Source organism: Falco cherrug, chromosome 2 (assembly GCF_023634085.1).
Source record: "Falco cherrug isolate bFalChe1 chromosome 2, bFalChe1.pri, whole genome shotgun sequence".
Classification (NCBI taxonomy): Eukaryota; Metazoa; Chordata; class Aves; order Falconiformes; family Falconidae; genus Falco; species Falco cherrug.
The window spans coordinates 29,344,531-29,367,498 of NC_073698.1; the positions used below are offsets into that span (position 1 = coordinate 29,344,531).

The following is a 22,968-nucleotide window of genomic DNA, read 5'->3' on the forward strand; positions in this document are numbered from 1 at the left end:
TGCTTAGCTGCGTGCTTCAGCTAGAAAAAACCCTGACTCTCGCCATTACAGCCTTTGCTGTTGCTGCATGAGATTAGCTTAGTCCGTAAGCAGGAAGAAGGTTCACCTTAACAGCCCTGCAAGCTATGAGACAGGGCATCCCAGGAGAGTGATATCCAATTCCTGAGCTAAGACCCGAGGAACTTAGTCAATCAGCCACTTCTGGCTGCAGTAAACTGACCTCTTCCACCTCCCGGTACGCTCGGTGTGGCGGCAGAGGCCTTGCTGCTGCCTTGCTCATCGCCCTCTAGCGCTGCGGCCCCGCTCCCACCCCGTGTGAGCGTGCACTCCTTTTCTGCAGGCAGAGACGCAGGGATTGCGGTAACTTTGGCAGCACCCCTTCACCTTGCGCACTTTGCTACATTTATGCACAGTAACACATGCAGCCTCTGAAGCGACACGACAGCTTGGGGACCAGCACTGCTGAATTGTACCATTCCAGCCCTCTGCTCGCTCTGTGCGCATTCGCCAGCACAGACATGGAATACCACATCCCATTTTGTATTAGTACAAGAAAGGCAGGGACATACTTGTGCAAGCCAGAGGGCGATGAGGACAGATGGTGGAAAAAGCAGAGCTCGCCCATAACAGAAAGCTGAGAAGAGATTGTAAGATCAGGTGTGCTTTCTACAGTTACCTCATTCATGAGAAGTGGTAGGGACAGGCTCTTCTCAGAGATACAGGGACAGGACAAGATGCAACAGCTACGACTTGTAATGTTAGAAATTCCAACAAGGAAGGAAAAGTAGAAAATTAAGTCTTCTGTGAAAACCCAAGCCACAGAGAATAGAACTAGGTTGTGTGAGCCAGCTCTAGTGGGCCTGTTTTGCACAGGAGCTTGAACTACATGTATCAGGGTGATCCAGGCTCACTGTACTGCACCTAAAACTGCAAACAATTGGTGCAACACTTGGGCATTCAAGACAGATTTTAGCCTCCACACGAAGTACAGCACTGACAGAAGCAGCTCCCAACACTGTGGGAGTTTCCAACAGCCCAGCTCTGAAGTACCAGGTCATTACACAGCAACAGCAAAAGTTGAGTGTATACACGTACTGCATAGTATACCGCTACCCTCGGGTGAGCGCAGGGAAGGTAGGCGATCTCCACTTACTCCAACAACTAGGCATTAGCCATGGAAAGCTGTATCACCCCCTTTTCCACTCCTGGTTCCTAACAACAAAAAGACAAAGGAAGCAACAGAACCAAGCAGCTGACCTCGACACATTCCACATCCAGACAGGCATGAAGAGTCCCCACAGAGGAGCTGCACTGATGAGAACGGCTGGAAGCAGAACAGACATCCTGGAATTTTGTGCTTTACTAGTCTTAGTATAGCTCAGAGGGGTCAGTGAGCATATGCAGTATTAGCTCAGAGCAAGAGCACAGATCAAACCCATGACATGCAGGCATGAAGACAAGCCTGGCTTAACTGATCCCAGGCAGCTGGCATGCTCATGAGCTGATGAGATCCAGACTTAAGGAAGGGTTAGGGCACTTGGCTATGTCAGCCCTTTGGGGGAAGGTAGAGCAACAGACAAACAGCTGTGCAGTCTCCAGGCACCAGTCAGCTCCTAGGCTAGGTGTTGCTCAAAACCCTGTGTCTCTGGATTTCTGATGAAGAGGGGTTCAATACCAAGACTTCTACTCAAAAAGTGGTCTGCTGGTGCCAGATCACAATATTTCTCCCTCAAAATCCCCATTACTTTACTGACCTGTAGAAAACAGCGATGTTGAGAGAAGGTGTCTCAGATTTTTCCAGAAGTCTCCTGTAGATTGCTAATGTCCACCCACCATCAGGTTAATGCTCATTTAAGATAATTGCCTTAGATTGATAAAAATGGGGATTACCTGTATGTAGAAACATTAAACTCCAGAGGATCCAACAGCTCATTAACGTGACATGACTGTCAACTGACACTAACTCTTCAGACTATTATTGCTCTGCACAACAGAACTTCATGCAAGTTTATTTGGGAAGTTGTATCCTCACAGAAATACATTAATACATCAAAATGAGACCGCTTCACTTTACACTGAAGCAGAAAGACATTTTCCAGGAAAAGACAGATTTTTACATTTTTCCCTTCTTTCAGCTTTCCCTTATGGTTCAATAAAGTTCACCTCCACAGCAAATGTTTCACTATAGACTTTCCATGTTTTAGACTTGTGAGGGTTATCCAGCTCATTCCTGGGAAGGTAGAGTCTGAAAGACAAAATTCAGTAGCATATCTTACAGCCCAAGACACACTTTTTCTTTCAGCCAGCCAAGGGAACTTCAAATTCAGCCCTGGAATATATTAAATATAGCCCCAGACCATGAATTAAGAAAAGTGTCAGTCATGCCTGCACAGTGCTTTGACTGGATGTTTCTCAGACTAGTACAGATCCAATCTGATGGGTTTGTGGGTGTGTTAAAAAAAACCACACCCAAAACCCAAAGAGCCCTACAATGCAAGATTGTTAAAGTTTGTGTTAGTAGCGGGAATAACTGACTTTCCTAGCGAAAGGATTTGATTCAGTATTCAGTCAAGTTCAGCAGGTGTGTTCTCCATTTTTGATGCTTACCAAATTCACATCACTTAATATCACTTGCACATCAGCTGTGGCTGAATTAGAAATACAGAGATAGAAGCACTGCCTTAACAGCTGTTTTGCTTCTGATCAGACCTAGTCCACCTCAGGTCTAGCAGAATTCTCTGGGAAGGAAGAGAGACAGTCTCTACTAAATTGTGTTTCAAAGACAGTCGGGGGGGGGCATCCTCCCTAGCCCTGGAAGAAACAACACTTGGGTGAAAGTTTTGAGATGGCACTGTTGCAGGGCTGTCACACAACAGGTACATGTTTTCCCTGGCACTGGTTTGCTATAACCAGATGTCTGCACCTGGACTGCTCAGCATATTAAGTTTAGTTATGAACCTAGACTCATGGCTACCTGTCCTCATGCTCCGATGGGATCAATAGAATAAAAACTGTTTCCTTCCTATTCCACTCAAAGAATGCAGTAGTTTCCACACATCAAGTTCACTGATCCTCTGTCTAAGTCTGTCAAGTTTGGCAGACAGGAAAGAAGGATCTCCTGTCTGCGTTTCTAGACCACTCTGATCCAGCCAAACAAGGCCAGCTTTCAGTGGCTGGAGCTGTCCCAAGACTTCTAGTCTAACAAGAAAAGCCACAGTAATTTTTAACTTAAAAGCATGAGAAGCAGTAAAAGCCTTTCTTTAGGATTCCAAGCATCAGTACCTCTAACTCTGGTCTTAATGTTTGCCTACAAAGCTGCTGAATGAGGTCCAGCCTCTTAGGCAGTCATGCTAGACGATAGCAGTTGCCTTTGGTTTGAACAGCATTACCTTTTTGAATTCAAGTTCATTAACAATACTTAGATGCTGAGAAGAGTCTAATGGATTAGGATAAAGAGCTCACCTATGTTTGCACAGTGTAAGGAAGCGTGTGCTAACTGCCTGCTTACAAGTTACAGTTGAACTGAGTCAGAGACCAGTACCCACACAGAAGCCAGAACAGGCTGATCACCAGCTCGCTCAGCTTTCAGTACTGTTTATCAACTTCCCACTCCATTCAGACACCAGAAGTTAGTGACTGCCTTCAGATCCTGTGATCACTTACCTGTTATTTTCAATAAAGGAAGTGTTGAACCAGAAGAAGAATGGGCAGTCATCATAGCCTTTTGGGAGATCCTAAACACAAAGATCTTGTTTAAGGACTCCATTAGACAACAGGATTTATTTTAAGCAGAGCAAGAATATCCACCTGTCCTCAGTAGTTTGGTTTACAAAGCTACAGCGTCAGAGTCAACACACTTGAAGAGCCCAGTATCCCACCCAAATCACCATCTTCACCAATATTATTTCAGGACTAGGTCACTCAGTGCAATTGAGCAAGAGACCCATGTCAGAAGCAGCAGGTACTCAACTAAGATGTCCAGGTTGTACTGTATGAACAGCCAGATGCCTCCCCTGCCTGCATAGGCACAAATTCTGCCCCACACGGCGCAGCCAACCAGACCCCAGCTGCAGTTTGCACTGCAGCCTCTCCCCAGACTCAAGCAAACTTCTTCACACTGTTATACTTACAGAATGTGACTCAAATCTGACTTTCACATCACCGCTTATAACAGGGCTGTCTTCCAAGCCAATGACTACAGAGTCACTTTCAGAATCAAAGAAAAGCTATATAATAGAAGAAAATATTAGTTTTATGAAGAGTTACTATAGAGAGACAAAGGAGTAATTCATGACAGTACCTAGCTAATCATTCTAGCACTACTATTGTAGTATTTGTACACCATGAATAATGGCCAGAAATTTAAGCTTCTCAGGTCTGAGTGAACCATTTACATTTAAGTAACTTCTATGGAAATCTTTCACAATCTTACTAAAAAAAACAACTATGATTTAGCAAAGTTTAGCTTTTTCACCCTCTCAGAATTTATAGCATTTATTTAGTTAGCTGGGTTTTTTTATCCAGTATTCAGCTTCTACAGGAGGACACTTGACCTATAAGTCAATATAAATTCAACTGACAAGACTCCATCGTACTCTCACCTTGCAGTTCCCTTGACTGGCACATATACATTCTAGTACAACTTGCTTCCTCACTATTATCTGCAATCTCATATCAGTTCCATTGCCTTTCCCAACTCCTAGGAAGAAAGAGTTGCATTATACCAAAGCATATACATTTAGCTGGAAACATAAGCTGTAATGAAAACCGAGTGCAACCCCATTCAAAAGTGCCTTCTTTCCAGAACACCTTGCAATAGACTTTAAAGAACTCAAATCCTAAAGGCAGCTCAAGATTCAGTGGTTGAAACCTTTATTTTGAGGTAGCAGTGAACCCTACTAGTGGAGCAGGCTAACGTTCAGTCAGTGGAACCAGACTCTACAAGAAGAGCAGTTTGAAGTCCCCTAGAACAAGTAGTACTGAAGTTCCAGCCTTCTATCAAGGCTGCCAGTACATGTGTACAGAATCAGGTGTGCACATCAAGCTGAAAAACATTAGCGGATGTAGTTCCGTATGTGGAGTCAATCTCACTTTTCAAAAGTGATTCCCCTCCCAAAAGAGCAGGTTGTGTGTGAACCACCATTTGATCAGACACCCATAAAGTGACAGAACACACGGGGCAAGTGCACTTCAAAGTGCTCTTTGCTGTAGTTTAACTGTGCCATTTGAATTCTCAAATCCCGGTAGATCTACATTCCTATCATGTGTTTAGCAAGAGAGGCAGTAGAGATCAGCTGCTGTAATAGAAAGTCATTACCAAATACAGGAATGCCCAAATTCAAGAGTTCTTACCGTGTATAGAGTGGATTTTGAAGTTTTTTATTTTGAGTTGTCTCTCTGGTGGGAGTTTCAAGTTACACTTGTTCTTCAGGATCTCATAATACCCAACATACCTACTCTGTAATGCAAAAAAACCCAGACACATTATGCAGTTTCTGTACCACACACAAATTCTAAGCAGAAGTAGGATTAAATAGATCTTCTACCCCAAGTTCTTAGCTCTAACTTCAAAGCTAAGAAGAAAGTAGCCATTTGTTCTTCCCCTCCCCAGTTCAAACAGTTCTCTAGACAAATTCAACACCTATATTTTCAAGCGGTACTCAAGCTTATGTTCTAAGAGGAATTCTGTACTTCAGCTCAGCAAGAGGCAGGGAGCTTTGATGATGTAGCTTTTTAAAGGGCAGAATGTTTCAATGTACAAGGTACCTTCATTTTACAGCAGCACATTCTGAAGGACAGCTATACTTCCATTTTAAACCAGCAACTGATGAACCTCTGTCACCAGCTTTATCTCACATACCCGAATTGCACAACACACAGCAAATCAAGATGAGCTAAGCCCCAGACTGTGGTCTGAGGCAATAACTTCTGTGTTTTCTTGCAAATGTAGTCTCTAGATGATGCATTCCTCTACTCAGCCACATCAGTGCCATAGTTCCTCCCCAGGCCAAGCTGTAGGCTTCAGTGCATCCCTGATAAACAGCTCAATTGTCTTACAGGGTCATGCTCCTGTGAGCGTGCCCAGAGAGGTTGTGGAGCCTCCATCTCTGAAGATATTTTTAGACCTGACTGGATATAGCCCTAGGCAACCTAGCTCACCCTGTTTGCACATTGGGGTTAGACTGAAAGCTCTCCCAATCTCAACAATTCCTTTATCATCAAATCTGAATTATGGCATCTAAGATTATGCAGAAAAAGGCATAGGAAATATGTGCTTGGACAAAGGGGAGGAAGATGCAGTGCAAACCTGCCATCTGATAGTTTCACAGTCCTTTGAGAAAGTGTTCAGGAGTTAAACGCATGGGAGAAACCTGGCAGGGGAGGTGGGGTAGTGTAGGAGCTCACAGGCTGCTGTTGGTTTGGCTGCTGTTACTGGACCTGCTTAACCTTACCTGGGATGGAGTTTCAACTCCTTGAAACTTGGTACTTGTGCTTCTATCAGTTCTTCTCTCCCCAAAGTAGGCCAAACTTTCCTACACAGGAAAATAATTTCAAGGATTAAGATACTCTTCCCACCACCATTCCCCTTCCTGAGAAGGGGACAGTAAACTAGTGTTACACTAATCAATTCCAATAAAGGAATACAAGTGAAAATATGCAATAGTTGCTTTAGTACCTTCTAAAGGAGGCTATTAACTAGAATAAGAAAGTACTAATTAGGAAGTCAGATACGTTAAGTCTGTCATCTATGACAGTGTGAAGGAGAGCAATATGATTTCAGTGATTGGTTTAGAACCGTCACTATTTCTCAGGTAGTCTGTGGCAAGACCAAGCTGAACACTAGTTCAGATCTTCACAAGTCAAACTCGGAAAAACAAGTTCAATAGATACAGTCTGCCCAGACTACCCTGAGTGACCTGGACCTTCTGCAACCCTGGTCTTCAGTTCTATATACCAGTCCTGGGATACTAAAGCAGCACATGCAGCCGTACTGGCTGGGACTTTGTGATCTTTCTTTCCCCAGAAGGGCTTACTGTAATGCTAGCAGTCAAGACAAGACAATCCCTGAATGCCTCACACTACTTGGAGGGAGGTTAGGCAAAAATAATTGCTCAAGACCATGTAACTACAGTGACACCATCTTCAGCAGAGCATGCTCAGAAGCCACCTACAGTTTAAGAAACCTGTTGCTCAAGATCCCAGGTCTATCATAACTCAAAAAAAAAAAGTGTGCTTCAAAGCTAGTACTCTTAAATTCTACTTTCCCAGTTCTTCCTGATCAAGAATAGTCTTGATCAGAAAGGAATTTACACAGTTGCACGATTCACAAGAAATTTTTTAGAACAGGTTGTTTACACTACCCTTTTTCCAACACAGACTTTTTTTGCAGAATATTAGTGAATTTCACCAGTTAAGCAGATTCTAAAGGGGCTTTTTGAATACTAGAAGAATCAAAAAATAAACGCTGGTTTTTACCTTCGCACTCTCAAACTGGTCACTGTCTATGAGCCAGGTACAGACCATCGTTCCAGTTCTACCTGTATTAGAAGCGAAAGACAGGTTGAACTACAGGAGTTCAAAGGTATTCAGGATTATTTTTGTGAATATGAAGTTAACTCCTGTTTTCCATTTCAAAAGTTGGAAGTGACAGTATAGTCGTCAAGTACCTGTATTCCTGGGAAGAATGAGTTAAAGACAAGATATCACAGTTTATTAGCTTGTTCCTGAAGGCAGTTCCCACATTTCTTTGCAGTATTACTGGAGACACTTAGTAAGTTGCCAGTATCCACCTACATCATTCATCAGGGAACAGCATCAAGCACACCCTACTAAATGAGGTTATAGACTGGCACTTGCCAATGTTGTACATCTTAAAAGTTGCTTCTCTGCCTCAACCTTTTCCCCCCAACCCAATCCTACTAAGAAGGCATCAAGACTTCCAGCAAAGACTCCAGTATAGTCTGTTTTGAATTTGAAGTCTGAGGTCTCAAAAAATACCCCTCTCTGCACTTGCTCAAGTTGGATTTGGCCTGCAGGTAGTTTCAATGTTCAGTTTTGCAAGACCTTTTAAGCTACAGTTCCAACTGGGAGAGACTTCTTTATGTTAAGTAACCACCTTGTTCAGCCAACTATTTGCAGTAGTAACAGCAGACAGCTAAAGATGTGGCAGATGTTTGCAGGGAAGTTTGGTTTATTTTCACAGCTATCTGTGCTCTTCAACAAATCCCACACTACTAGAGATTGTGCATAGCACCTACAGGTCAGCTCATATGCAGTAGCTTTGACAAGCCTGTTCCCATAAGACCACATTATGCTCTATCACATAATACCATGTGTAGCTTGATTTAAGATCCAGCAGTACCCAGAACATTCTAGCAGGGGAAAGTTATGGAGCAGATCATCTTGAATACTATTGCACAGCATGTGCAGGACAACCAGGTGATCAGGCCCAGCATGGGTTTATGAAAGGCAGGTCCTGCCTGAATAACCTGATCTCCTATGACAAGATGATCCACTCATGATGGATGAGGGAAAGTCTGTGAATGCTATTTACCTGGACTGTAGTAAAGCCTTTGACACCATTTTCCACAGCATTCTCCTGGAGAAACTGGCTGCTCGTGACTTGGATGGGTATACTCTTTTCTGGGTAAAAAAACCTGACTGGATGGCTGAGCCCAAAGAGTGGTAGTAAATTGAGTTACATCCAGTTAGCAGCTAGTCCCAAGTGGTGTTCCTCAGGGCTCGGTACTGGGATCAGTTTTTAGTATCTTTATCAATGATCTGGACAAGGGGATCAAGTGCACCCTCAGTAAGTTTGCAGATGACACCACGTTGGCCAGGAGTGTTGATCTGCTTGGGGGTAGGAAGGCTCTGGACAGCCTCGAGTTGTGCCAGTGAGGTTCAGATTGGATATTAGGAAGAATTCCTTCACCAAAAGGGTTGTCAAGCATTGGAATAGGCCGCCCAGGGACATTACCTTCCTTGGCGGTATTTAGAAAACATGTAGGTGTAGTGCATACAGACATGGTTTAGTGATGGACTCTGCAGTGTTAGGTTAATGGTTGGACATGATCTTAAAGGTCTTTTCCACCTAAAGAATTCTATTTCCCCCCTGCCAAGAAATTAAAGAGCTTGAGATATATTACAATGGAGGACATTCAGTGGGGGTGACTGGCTTCCAGGGAGCAAAAGCAGCAGCTTCACACTTTTGCTAGTAGCAGTGTCAGTAGCTCCCTATCCCCAACCTCTCCCAGGAAACTGCTGTCCCAGAAGCCAGGAGAGCAGGAAATTATTGAAGAACATTAAGAGATCAGATGCCAGCTTTGATTAAGAACTAGTAATTTGGGCTACCTAGAAAAGGGGTTGTGTAATACTAAAACACACAGTACTACACTGTTACTCATCATCACAGTAGCTGCAGAATTTGCCAAGTTGCACTCTAACCCATCTCACACTTACATCAAAGCAGCCATGGTAAGAATAAAGCACAATTTGTAGCATTCAGAGATTACACATGAGAGGTTCTACCTTTGCCTCCTTTGCAATGAATTGCTATGATGTTCTTTTCATCTTGGCTCATCCATTCACGGACACTGGCAGTGAATTTCAGCATGTCCCTAGATGACAGGAAGATTAGTGGATCAAAGCAAACTCCTACACAGTATGATTACATATGCATTTCTTGACAAGACTCACTCTAGTGCTGGGACATTGTGGTCATCAATAAAGATCCTTTCCACCCTGTAGTGGAAGTACTTGGGGTCATAGCCTTTTTCACCTGCAAGGAAAGATCTGAAGTTATGCCAGGAAGGAGAAGAGGACTGCAACAAAGTGGCTTGTGACACAATTGCTGGTCTAAGCATACACTAGTGTTTAAAGTGCAGTAGTATGAATAGACAGATTGAAGTGAAAAAAATGAGGTAATTTGGCTAGAACCACGCTTGCTTGAGTTTCACACCTTTCACTTCAGTGAGAGGTTATCTCCAGGCCCAATTGGCCATTCCTTTCCATGGGCATTATTTAGGGATCTGAAAGTTAGTGTTCTGATGTACTGTCAGGGTCAATCACAGCAACCACCACCTACAAAGTGGTCAAGAGCTGTTAATACCACACCTACCTGTGTCCCCTCATCTATCCCTTTGCTGGCCAGAGGGCAGGTTTACTTTTTCAAGTAGCAGTGCTTCTATATCACATCTTGCTTCCAGCTCTGATACTCTACTATGAAACAGGGGCCACAGAATAATTGTTTCTGAAGTGGTTTGGTTTTTGGGGTTTTTTGGGGGGGTTTTTTTGGCCACCTTTAAACAGAAGAGCTTTTAACTATTCCTCACCTCGTTCTCCTAAGCCTCCATGAGAAAATTCTCCATCACCCCAAGTTTTAGCCCAGGTATAGTTTTCCACTTATTTTTTAGTAAGATTTTCAGAACATTGAAGAAATTGTTCAACATTAACAAAAAGACTAAACTGCGAGACAGATCGTATCTCCTTTGCAAGCTCTGGTAGTATTAGATGCTCAAAGTCAATAGCCATGTTCAGGACTGAAGGCAGTCAGAGATCGCCATCTACTTTTGACATACTGCACATTCCTGGAGATGTGTTATTGCCAGCAGCACACTTGAAGAAATGTTTCTCTTTAGCAGTTATTCAGTATAGTCAGCAGCTAAATATACTTACTGCAGAGATTGTAGACTTTATAGTGGTCGGCATGTTTGGTGTCCAAAAATCTTGCAACTTCCTAAAGTAATAACCAAGTAAGAGTTCAGAGTAGTTAGTGCTCTACTCCTTATTTCCACTGCCGCCTCAACACCCATCCCTCAAGTGGGGTCAGCAACTGCATTAAACAGCCCTTGGACAGCAGGCCCTTCCAGCCCAACTACTCAGGTTCTTGTCTGGAATAAAAGTACTACTGCAACTGTCTTCCTTGCCCTATATATTTCTACAGTATCAAGCACAGCTCTGAAGAGGGCATTATACAGACCTTTTGAACATCTTTAGATGAATAGATAGTTCTTATTATCACTCACACTACTGCTAGCCTGGGACAGAACTGATTTGGTTCTCCAAAGCATTCCCAAAGAACAGGAGCAACAGAGCACCAGTGCATCCACACTGCAAGATACACCCCCCCAAGCTTAGCTGAAAGACTACAACACAAGCAGTACAGCACAATGAAGACCATCATGCAGTCATTCCAACCAGCCAAGGCAAAAGTCAATCCTAATCCTGCTGATCTGGTCCACACACAAATTAGTGAGAACCACCCCACCAGTGGGGTGAAACAGTATTCAGAAACTGAACTTGGTAGATTAGATTTTTACCTCTATAGGGTTCCTATAGAAAGACTGCTTCCCAGAAGATGGAAACGACATTGCAATAATGCGATCTGTGGAGAAGACAGCAATCAGAAGTAACAGTGGGAAGCCTCCCCACACGTAAGAACTACGTGACTGACAGCATCATGAAATTGCATATTCCTACCCTAACTATAAAACCAACCTACCTACCCATTTCTGAGAAGCTTTGCTCTACATTCAGCATAGCAAGACAATAATACTTCTCAAGGCATCAGCTACTGTTGTGTTGGTCTTCACAGAATCATAACCAAAAATACTGTAAGTATTTTCAGTAGTTTCTCAGCTCTGGTTCCCTAGGTCTCAGGAGAATTTCTATCATTACTTACAGCATGTACAGCCTCTTCCCCAGGAGGCTAACCCTTGAGTACAGTGTCAGAGTCAGGAATCCTTATTTCAAAATCCCACAGAAAAGGAGTAGGCCTGGTTTGGCTTCATACTTACATTTCATTAGTCTAAAACATTGACTGTATTTTATGTCAAGCACTGAACTGAATAACTAGTCTTAGCAGGATATAACAGGCTGCAAAGTGTTATCTACAAACCAGTAACATAAGTGAGATCCAGATCAAAGCCATCTTTCATATAACGCCTTTTGTTTTCAGAGACCTGCCAAAAAAAAAGAAAGAACAGTTAGTCTTCTAAAGGAATGCCAAAGATCAACAACTTACAAGGGGGGTGGGGGTGGGGAATCAACCATCTAGACTCTGAAGTTGTCATGAGTAGTAAAGCCTCATTTTGCTATAGCAAAGACCACAGCATTAGCCAAAAGTAACATTTGTTGTGTTAGCTTTTGGGTAGAAGTTCCATACAGAATTTTTACCCTGAAGTATCAAAGTTTATTCTAGTAGAAAGAACACTGCAGACACTTTGCAGACAGAAACATGAATCTGTCCTTTCTATTTGAGTGTTTGGGGGCTAAGGGAAGGAAGAAGAAAGTTAAGGGCAGCATAACAAAGACTGCTTATTCCCAAGCAAGAAGACACACTTGAACCTTCAAGTACCACTTCAGTGCGCCTGATGAAAACAAGGGCTTCAAGAGCTAAGTTGTTTTGTTTTCACCTGGAATAAGCAGCAGAAACATTAAAATTCCTATTCTCCCCATGTGAAGGAAAACTATGTACCACAGAAACTAGAAACTATCCATTGAGACACATGGTGGTGTTGCAATCACTTTGCTGTGCTGGCCTTCCCGGTCAAGTTTCTGCTTACATGAACAAAGTTAAGAGTAATTAGCTATATGGAGGCTGGAGGCAAAGCTCCCGTGCCCCTGACAGGTACCAAACAGATGTACTGCTCAGGCACTATCATCAGCTGCAGACCAATAGGCTGTGGGCAGTCTTGCTGCTCGCCATTGATGACTGCCTGGAGAAAGAGCTAGAGCAGGAAACAGTAACAGCAGCCTAAATACATTAAAAGGCCAACTTACCATTCTCCTGGTCACCACTTCAAGTTGCTTCTTTTGTGAAGCCAGGCGAAATATTCTTATTAAGATGACAATTCTTAGAACTCGGAGGAAAGTAACCATTCTAGATGAGGGTCAGATTCACCATGAATGAAAATGAACATGATTAGACTTAGATGCAAAGCTTAAAGCTATTTAAATACTGTTTCAGAGACAGTTTAAGGCTTTGTTTCATATACTGAACTAGTACTTCTCACACTGGTTTTGGGAAAAAAAAAAAAGTACTATGCTTAAAGAATACCATGGTTTTATTGTTGAGGTTTTTTGGGGAGTATGTTCCGAACAGCTAATGAAAGTAGGAAACCCCCTACTTGCTCAGGCTTTCACAGGCACCTCTGCCCAGCAAGCAAATCCCCTTAACGCTACCCATATTATTATCCCCAAATCCTTGTTCCTTGAAGCCTGTTCTCATATACATTTAAGTGTAAGTAGCCACCTGAAAAACAGCTGAAAAGAGAAGCCAGAGAGGCTGCATACATCATGCCTTCATTAAGAAGCCTGAGAACAGGTCAGTATAAACCCTGTGTTTAATCATTCAGCAACTTGATCAGATGATTTGGTTTGAGGAACTTTGAACTGCTGATGAACTTTGAAGCAGGCAAGATGCTTATGCAGTGGTTCTACCTAGACAACTGAACAGGGGCAGCTGCTTTTCATACCCTTAGGGACTAGGGCAAACTAACATTCATTCCTTAGGGAGGTATATGAGCATATACATTTAAGGAGCACATGCACATATTTCAGGTCCTCGTATACTCAGGTAAGAATCCCGGTGAATACCTTCATTAAGGTGGACAAGCCTCCAGCTGAAAACAGTCTGCTCTCCACTGATGTGAAGATTAAAGTCAGCAATACAAGGTTGTCCCAGACACCTGGAGGAAACTTTCAGTTTCCAACCCCTGAGCTCCTTCCTAGGCCAGGATCACTTGGCTGTTTTCAGAACAGACTTCCCTTGGAGCTATCAGCCAAGGAGATGAACCAGCAGTGGGGTGAAGAGGACTACATAGCCCCTCTCCCCAGCCTGAACCACCGTTGTGAGAAGCAGCTCTTCAAGATAAAAGCAGTTTGCATTCTGCCCTTTACAAAGTTAGCTAGTTAAGCATTAGCTCCCAGACCGATACCCAGCTCTCATTCCTCAATGTCCTTTTATAGGTCTGACTTCAAGGAAACAGGTAACATCCCAATGCACACCCAGACAGACCAGATTAGAAATAGAAACCATACCCCTCTATCAGGGGATGTTGCTTCCAAGGGCTGCCACCAAGATTTTACTTGTCACATATATGCTTTCATCCACATAAAAGCTGCTCAGATTCTAATTATTCTGAGAAGTATCAGGTGCTTTAAGACTATTGTTCACTTCTTGAAGAAGGGCTGGGTAAATAAGTGATAAACCCCAGGTAGGCTACTGGGAATTAGTTGGATTGTGTGAATATAGTTAGGTGGGAAGACCATCTCACCAAGATTTGATATTTGGCCAAGTCTGAGGTATCATCTAATATAATATTTTGGTCAGAACACGACTGAAGATCCCTTAACAAGGTAAGCCTTAAAGAAGGCCTCAAAAATTGAATGGGTGAGACAATAGACCCCAGCTGAGGATCTTCCAAGAACAGTGTTATCTTCTGTGACCCCAAAGCCTATATTAAATCTACATCAACTTCAGCAAGTCAATAGAAAGGTCTTGCACACACCAATCTACAATAGGATGGGTCAGTGCAGGATTAAGCCTACTAACACAGCCTAGTAAAGACAACAGCACAAGTTACCTGTCACAGTGTTATTTCTCCTACCTTTAACTGAACGCTGCTATAAGAAGAGAGCTGCATTAGAAAAACGTGGCCAGAGAAATTGGAAGTAATCATTAAACTCAGATTAGTGTTCAGAAAGACCTGAAAGGAAACACCCTTTTATGATACTGAGGCTGCACAAACTACCCCTTTGACAATTCTACTTTTTGAAACCCGAGTTTAGCTGGTATTTAAAGAGACAAGTAGTACTTCCAGAGGTTTGTCCAACTCTGGATCTTCTTCAATAGCTACACTTTGAGTTTGTTTCTTCTAGAAGAATGTTTCCCCACTTGTACCCAGTAGCCAGCTGAATCAGGGGCATAATTATTTTTTTTTCCTTTTTTAAAAAAAAGAGCTCAACTTCTTTCCCTGGCTGATGCAAGCAAGTTTTATTAATTCAAACCTATAGTTGTAGTTCTACCTGCACTAAGATTAGTTTGTTTCCATCAGGAATGGATTCCTCTCATCTGATCAAGCTACAGAAATAAGATTGAAATGCGACTTGAGTTACTTATGCACGTGAACAGCATGTTTCCCCTCCCCAAGGCATGGCTGAAATATCCAATATGTATTACCATGGGGCTTCTGGGAAAACAAGACAGTGTGGCAACTCTTTCTCTTTCAAAATTCATTAAGTGGAGACCCTCCCCCAGTTGTCTATGCCATTTGCTATTAGAATCCAAATCTTCTGTCTGACCTTCAGACTCTTACCTCTATCAGGGCTGCTGCACACCTTCCCCCAAGAAATGTTTGACTCAGTATTTGATGGTCTTACTATTCACTTTCAGTTACCTCAACTGATACATTTAGATCATCTCTGCCTTCAAGACAGGGACAGCCTACAGTATAACTGTAGATCAAAGTTAGGTGTCTTTGTTAGCCTGTATCATGAAATATGGTTACAACCACATCTGTTATCTGAGCTAGATGTGTGCATACTAGAGGTGCCCAAGAAAATCCTTAGAAAGCTATCAAGAGAAGAGAGTTCACATTTAACAGCTGCCATACCATTCTTACCTTGGTATCTGATCTGCTGCAGCAAGGTCTGAGAAGGAGTATGTCATGTTAATTAGCAGAGTGCCCACCACTATGCATGCATCCAAAATATTCAGTTTAGACCGGAAATAGTTCCTGAAGCTGAAACGAGAGTTTTAGACAGATGCCCATAGGGGCAGCAAAGATTGAAATACATTTTCCGGAACAGAATTACCTATACAGAGCTACTGCTAGAGACAAGCTCTCCTGAAGCAGTTCTTAACACTGAAGACTCATTAAGAAAATAATCTTACACCTTGTCTACACCCGTAAGTCACAGCAAAGCTGATGCCGTTTCCAAGTGCTCACTTATACCAAAAACACTCTACAGATTATTCTATAGAGGGATAACAGCAATTTACAGCGCCAAGACTACAATGGTCACATCTCTATGACCAGAAAGTTCGCCTACAGGGCATCCATGTTCATAGTCCAAGTTTGAAGTATTGCTTCCTTGCTGGCTTGCCACACTGACTTAGTTTTTGTCCACATCTTACCCTTCAACAAACACTCTTAGGAGAACATCGATGAGAAAGAAGATTGCTATTGCCAAGGAAACACCTTCAAGAATCTCTCTAACACCCTTCTTCTCACTGATAGCCAGATCCACAATCACAATTAAAATGTCCACAATGATAAGTACAACTCCAAATACTCTGTAAAAAAAAGAAAAATACAAGTCAACAAATGCCATCAATTCATTTCTGCCTTTCAGGTTGACTGAAGCGCACAAGCCCAGAATTTTGCTTTAACCTGTTCCAGCAAGAGTGTGTTCTCTTACATACAGATAGGCACCTGCTTGTATCAGCAGCTGAAGGATTCCAGTTGCATTTTAAGTCATCTGCACAGAGTACACCATCCATGTTGAATTGTACATTTACTTCAGACTCAGCTGTAGTTCTTAACCTATAAACCCACAGCTACCTAGAAGTGGTGCAAACCCAAAAAAAGCTTTAAGGCACTCAAGTGTCTGTCAGTGCTGCCTTTCACCTTACTCCCCTCCCACTTTGACTTAGTGTAGTCCCTTGAAAATAACTGTTTTTAGTGGCTTACCTTGTTCCAGCACATAGACTGCATAGAACCGACCAACTGGTTGTTCAAAGGCTGCCACAGCCTGAAGTAAGCCATTAAAGAGCTTTTATCCAAATCAACAGCATTTAAAATCATGGCTTTCAGCTATCCTTGAAGAATGTAGTTGTATCTGTTTAAGACTTCTTTCTCAATCAAAGTACTTTCCTCAAGTCACCCTTTCTAGGGGTGATAAAGGATTCAGTACTTTCCAGACAGAGCAGGCTGGAGTTCAAAGAGCTCTCCAAGTTTTTACACCAGAAATAAGGACCACCTTACCCAAATCATTACAAGCATGAGCTTTTACCTGAATCCAAATGACATCACAAATGGGGAAATTTTTCTCCTAATTGCACTGCAAGAGAGGAGAACTGCCATCAAGAGAAGTAACTTTTTGCTACTGATATTAGCCACAAGAGTACCGTTACATTCTTATGTTCATATTCTTTTGGTTTTAGAATTCTGTATAGTAGTAATTCCTTTAAGAGGAGATTATTCTGTTGCACTCACACTCTATATAGGTTAAAACAGTAAAGCAATGCTTTGACCACTTGTTAGAAATATTCACCAGTTACAGACCCTAAAAGTACAGCAGTACGTACTTTACACATAACACTTCAATATCACAATTTCAGTTACACTAGAAGACTGCCTTAATGCCCAGTTACAAGCTATAAGAAGTGGGCTTATACAATAACAGTTTGTCAAGAGGAATATTAAAGGATAAACATCTCTTAAGGTATCTTTTTCAAGATATTAGCTTATTGTATCAGACAATTTTTGTCTGTGCCTGGAAAAAGCTACACTTAATAGTTCCACTGCTGCTTCTGTGCCCTTGGAATAAAGGAAGGCAAATCCTCTTCTACCTTTAAGAGGTAACATTTGGCTTTCAGGTTGAAGACTCAAGTACCTATTAAGAAAATCAGTTACTGATGCTAAGTTCTTTCAATTCTGAGAGTTATCCCCAACCCTAGCAAGGCTCCAGCTCCTGTTTTCAGTTATGGAAGATTATTTGTTGCCTCTTCGGTATACTTTAAGCTTCTGATTTAAAGCTAGGCCTTTGTGTAACTACCTCACCAGCTGAAGTTCTCTTTAGGCTATACCAAGTGTAGTAGGTAGAATAAATTATCTGTAAGCCCCAAGTTCTGGCAATTTGAAAAACAGATTGCCAGCCTGTTAAGTAATTTTGGGATTACTTAGCTACTGTAAGCACTAAGTCTTTACTTAGACTCTTAAGGAAAACACCTTTTCCAAGTGTATCACTAACAGTAGTACCTACCAAAAGGTTCTGACATGCTGACAGAAACTACTGGTAAATTCCTTTCATATTGTTCACATATCTACCCTACCTTTCCTGTTATATATACTTGCTACACTTCCTTTCCGCATCACCATTAAAGATACCACTGTTACAGGAAGCCTGCCAGCTCAGTCATGCATATTGCACCCCAGTGAGCCTGTTCAAGCTACTTGTTTGCTCTAGGGTAACTTTGGCATCACATTTGGTGTGTACCCTTAACACCTCAGTAACTCAGTTTAAGACAAGGGTAGATATCTTTGAAGTGATGAGGAAGCATCTTGCCAGGCTTAATGAGTTAACCCACACTTACTAGTAGGTGCATACTTTAAACTAAGGAACAAGGTCCACCCAGCAAACATCTGCATCCATAAGCAGGAAGGAGTTGCTGAGGTTTAGTACCCACTTTTTCCATGGCTTTCCTTACATTTATGTGTCTCTAATATAGAAGGAAACACTGTGATAATTACACTAACAGTTCGATGACCTATGTCTTTACCTCATCAATCCTACAATGCAAATATAGTAGGTACACCAAGACTTCATCTCCCACAGTCTAACAACAAGCACCTTTATTAGGTGCACTAAAGACTGAAATATACACACCACTCCAATTTGGCCTGCCAACACCTTACATCACTTGAAGAGAACATGGCATATCTGTTCACATACTTAGCTTAAAGCTTTTGTGAAATGCATTTGTACATGCAAACTTCTGAATTCAAGAAAGACATGTCACATAAAAGAACTAAGATAACAGGCTTCGTCTTACTATCCTTGAGCAGCAAGAACAGAGAAACAAGTCTATTGACTTGTCACCGACATGACTAAGTACACTATAAGAGTGAGTAAGCTGGTGACAAGAACTAAACAACATTAGAAAATAACTACTTCAAGAACAGAGTTAATCACTAGCAAGTTCAGACAGTTTAGTCTTGATGAGGGCCTGATCCCTATTTGCTCCAGAAACTCAATCAGCTCATTTTTTTTTCCCCCACCAGCATTTGTTCTTCTGTGCTCTCCCAAACTCATTCCTTCAGGAAAATTTAATCAATGCGGTTTGGACTACCCATTCTTCATAATTTGATGGACTTGTAGCTAGTTCTTGGGTTGGGCTTTAATCTCTACAGACATAAAGAAGCTTCCTGAACTTGTCTTTACTATGCACTAAAAATAAATGTCAGTATCAAGTGATTTACTGGGCTTATCCCTACTTCAGCAAGCCACCTGCCTTCTTATTTTATCTCAACATTTTCCAATTTGGGGGGTAAGCAAGGCATTTAGTATATCATTAGCTTACTTGGAACAGCTGTCTGGTTCATTATCCTCATCACGCCCATCATCAATCTTTACTGTGGGCTCTTCTGCTGCTGGAGAGCTGTCAAAGCAATAACGCAAGTCACATTCTCATACAGATGTCAACTTTATACATTGCTACTCTTTGTTGTTCCACAGAAAACAGTATTAACTGTCAGCTGAGCAGCAAGCAGCAGCCTGGGACAGAGCACAGGCATAGTACCATGGGAAGACAGACTTCCCATGTGCTGGCACAGCAGAACCCCTCTGCTTGTACCAATCTAGTTACTGTTAGCAATTTCTTGAAAGTTCCTCTTTCAGGGAGGAAGGGAACAGATGTGTTCAGCAATAGGATAAGTGGCTTTCAAGTAAGGTATCCAAGAGTCTGCTGAGGGCTTAACAGCCCTGTTCAGACTCTGGAAGTGCTGTAAATATGCATATGCAAAATTGTTTCAGAGAGTCCAAATGACATTAATACTATTACAGTAAACTACTTGTTCAGAGAATGAATGTTTTCACCAGGAAAAGCCATAGCACAGAGATGTTTTTGTGCAGAGCAGGATGCCAGACAGGAAACTGGAAGACCAGAGCAGCAGCAGCTGAGCTAGTGCTAGAACAGCATTTTTGGGGGACAGTGGCTGCTTGCCATAGCTTCCTTAAAAGGGTCTCTTCAGATCATGTTTTTGTTCAGCCACCCGAGAAGCTTTGAAGACCACATGATAACTTCAGAGAAAATAAAGTTTAACATCCAAATCCAGGAGTTTCTAATTCAGCCTTCTCCACAGAAATACTGCCATGCATAATAGCACAGCCAATGTTTGCCATGGCTCTGCCTCTGGCATCATTGCCTCAGAACAGCATGGAAACATCAATATTGAACATGTGCGTATAAGTCACTCCTGGCCAAGAAGCAATCTAGCATGTTTAAAGCATTACTGGAACAACTCAGAGGATACAAGTACTCTTCATGCTCCACAATAGACCCAATGCACCAGCACTGCTTCTGTAGTGTGGGCTAACCTGCTTTTAAGCAAGGAACTAAGTGATGCATTTCCTACAGTGTCAGCAACCAGTACTGGTGGTTCACCACCTGTACTTAGTATCAGGCTGAGTAGAGGAATGATTCCCCCCCCAACAGTTTTGTTATTTAATGCTAATTTTCCAGCTCCAGTGTCTCCAGACATTTTGTATCCTCATTTTGTTCCTAGAACTGAAGCAAAGCTCCAGCAATGTATTACCATTCAGCTTTGCTTCCCAGCTACTCCTATGGAATATTCACTTGGGAGTTTCCACTTTATGTACAGCTGAAATGTTTCGCTCAAAGCAGGTTGCTGCTGCTACAGCAGAAGTTTTGCTGAAGGTCACTTGCTTTTATTTGTAGACACATGAAGTGCACCAAAGGCTACTTCTTATCCTCCACTGTGATTAGAATAAGCCAAAATAAGAATGAGCAACAAAGTGTTTTGCGTTAGGAAGTCAATCTTTAACACAAAAGGAAAACAGAAGCCAAGTTCAAGTACATTGTTTCCACTGTGCACTCACAAGTATTCAGTTCCAGATAATGCTTTCCTCAGAGGGAGTCTGTTTTGTTGAGCACTCCACATCTGCTTGTTGTCCAAGATGGAACAAGCTCTCTGCCACAAGCTACTACATCTATTTTTTCACTACTGGGGTGAAAGAGAAGAAAATAAGGATATACTAGAACTTATTTCCTTTACACGCACTTTCCATACAGAGCATAAGCTTTTCTGACCGCTCACAGCTAAAGGGAACCTCAAATTTGAGGTTTTTAAGGAGAGCAGAACATAAGCATCTTGCTTTACAAGAGACCTTGACAGAGTTTCTGGATGATAGAACAGAGCAGGCTTTAATGTCATGAGCTTACACCAGGGCTGAAGGCTCTGTACTTCCTAGCTAGTTCTTAACTGCTTCAAGAAGTCAATCACAACAGCATTTTTCCTTTAAATCATATTTTCTTCAAAGACATTACTCCTTTCAGACAACAGCATTTCAAGGGGGAAAGAATACAAAGACTATATACTACATAAACTTCAAGCACTATCTTTGTTATATTTAGAGCACTAAGCAACTCTAGACAGGGGACGACACACTGCACACTTCAACCCCAGAGACATATCCTGGTGCAGTTCATTTCACTCACCTGGACTCTTCTGCCAGCCCTGCTCCTTGTTCATACTTCACAGCTGTCATTTTGCCTGTTGTTGCTCTGCTGGTCTTAAGAGAAGCACATCTGCTTAAAGAGATATCAGTAGAAAAGCAGTGAATAACCAGCATCCCGTAGCAGCCTTACACTCAGTTACCAGCAGACAGACTTCTGCTTCTTTTTCATGAGTTCAGAGAGCACAACCTTTACCTGGAAGACCACTGAGAGACATTAAGGCCAGCAGCGGGATACTCTTTGACTATACCCAATACACCACAGTGACAACAACTTTAAAGCAGCATCTTTACCTCACGATGAAGCCTCTTCCCCTGCTTCAAGCTACGAAACGCAGCAGACCCGCAGGCGGCACCCCCGGGAGCGGTGCCGCCCAGGCTGCTGCCCCAAGCGCGGGCTAGAAGCCCCGGGCAGCGGGCCCGTCCCCGCGGGCACACACCGGCCCCGCGGGCGGCAGCTCCACGGCCGGCCCCGCTCCCTCGGAGCCGCCTCGCCGGGCGGCAGCCGCCGCTCGGGCACGGCATCGCGGTGCGGCGCGGGCAGCGGCTCCCGCAGCGGCGGGCACGGCCCCGCCAGCAGCCTTCCGCACGCCCGGCGCCGAGCCGGCCCCGGCAAGCCGCCGGCACCCCCGCAGGCCAAGCCCCGGCGGGGCGGCCCGGTGACCGCGGCCCCCCGGGAGCCCTCTCTCCCCCAGCCACCCTCACCTCACCGCGGCCGGCGGGCTCAAAGTCGAGCCCGGACGCCCGCCCCCCGCGCTCCGCGAGCTCAGCGGAAAGTTGCGTTAAACTTCCTGAGGGCCGTTCTCCGGCCCCCGCCTTCCCTCACGCCGGCCGGGCCGGGCCGCGCAGCCCCACTCACCCGCCGGGGAGAGGCCGAGCAGCGGGCACCGACGGACCTCAGCCCCCCGCCGCGCCGCGGCTAAATGCCCCGGCGGCGCCTCACGGCTGCACCTGGGCCGGGGCCGGGCTGGGCGGACCCGCCCGCTGCCACCGCGACGGCCCCGCCGCCGCTCCCGGCACCGCCCGGCACCGCCCGGCACCTCGCACTCAGCAGCGGCGGGTCCGCAGCGGCCGCCGGCGCCTCCCGGGACCCGGGGGTCCCGCAGCCGGGCCGGGCCTGCCTGCCCCGCCGGGTCCCGCAGCAGGGCCTGCCGCCCTCTGCCGATCCTCAGCCATTCGGGCCGTGTACACCCGCTGCTGGGCTTTGCCGCCTCTTCACGCACCTCCCGGGCACGGCGGCTGCTGGGGGTCGCGGTCGGGACCGGGCTGGTGCGGACGGGCCGCGGGACCGTGGCAGCGACTGCGCCCTCGCAGGGCAGCGCCGCGTTCACCGTGCGAGCGCTTCGTGCTCTCCACGTAACGCTGAGCACTCGCGCCCGTGCAGCCGGGAGCCCGCGGGGCAGAGCGCGGCCCGTTCCCTGCGGCGGCCCCGCGCACCGGCCGGCAGCCCCCGGGAGACCCCCGTGCGGTGGAGCGGAGCGGCCGGGG

General features: G+C 44.1%; 1 protein-coding gene across 1 annotated transcript; it reads right to left on the reverse strand.

Moving 5' to 3' along the window:
- Positions 1 to 1,973: 1,973 nt before the first annotated feature.
- LOC102054182 (phosphatidylinositol 3,4,5-trisphosphate 3-phosphatase TPTE2) lies at positions 1,974 to 22,968 on the reverse strand. Its single transcript, XM_055703025.1, has 19 exons — positions 22,704 to 22,968; positions 21,464 to 21,553; positions 19,307 to 19,384; positions 17,017 to 17,064; positions 16,139 to 16,297; positions 15,624 to 15,743; positions 12,781 to 12,880; positions 11,897 to 11,960; positions 11,319 to 11,383; positions 10,675 to 10,735; positions 9,697 to 9,778; positions 9,529 to 9,617; positions 7,477 to 7,538; positions 6,453 to 6,533; positions 5,353 to 5,458; positions 4,602 to 4,699; positions 4,131 to 4,226; positions 3,664 to 3,734; positions 1,974 to 2,245 (listed from the first exon to the last, which is right to left on the reverse strand). The coding sequence occupies exons 2-19, from the start codon at positions 21,511 to 21,513 to the stop codon at positions 2,143 to 2,145; spliced, it is 1,533 nt and encodes a 510-aa protein (XP_055559000.1). The 5' UTR covers positions 21,514 to 21,553; positions 22,704 to 22,968; the 3' UTR covers positions 1,974 to 2,142.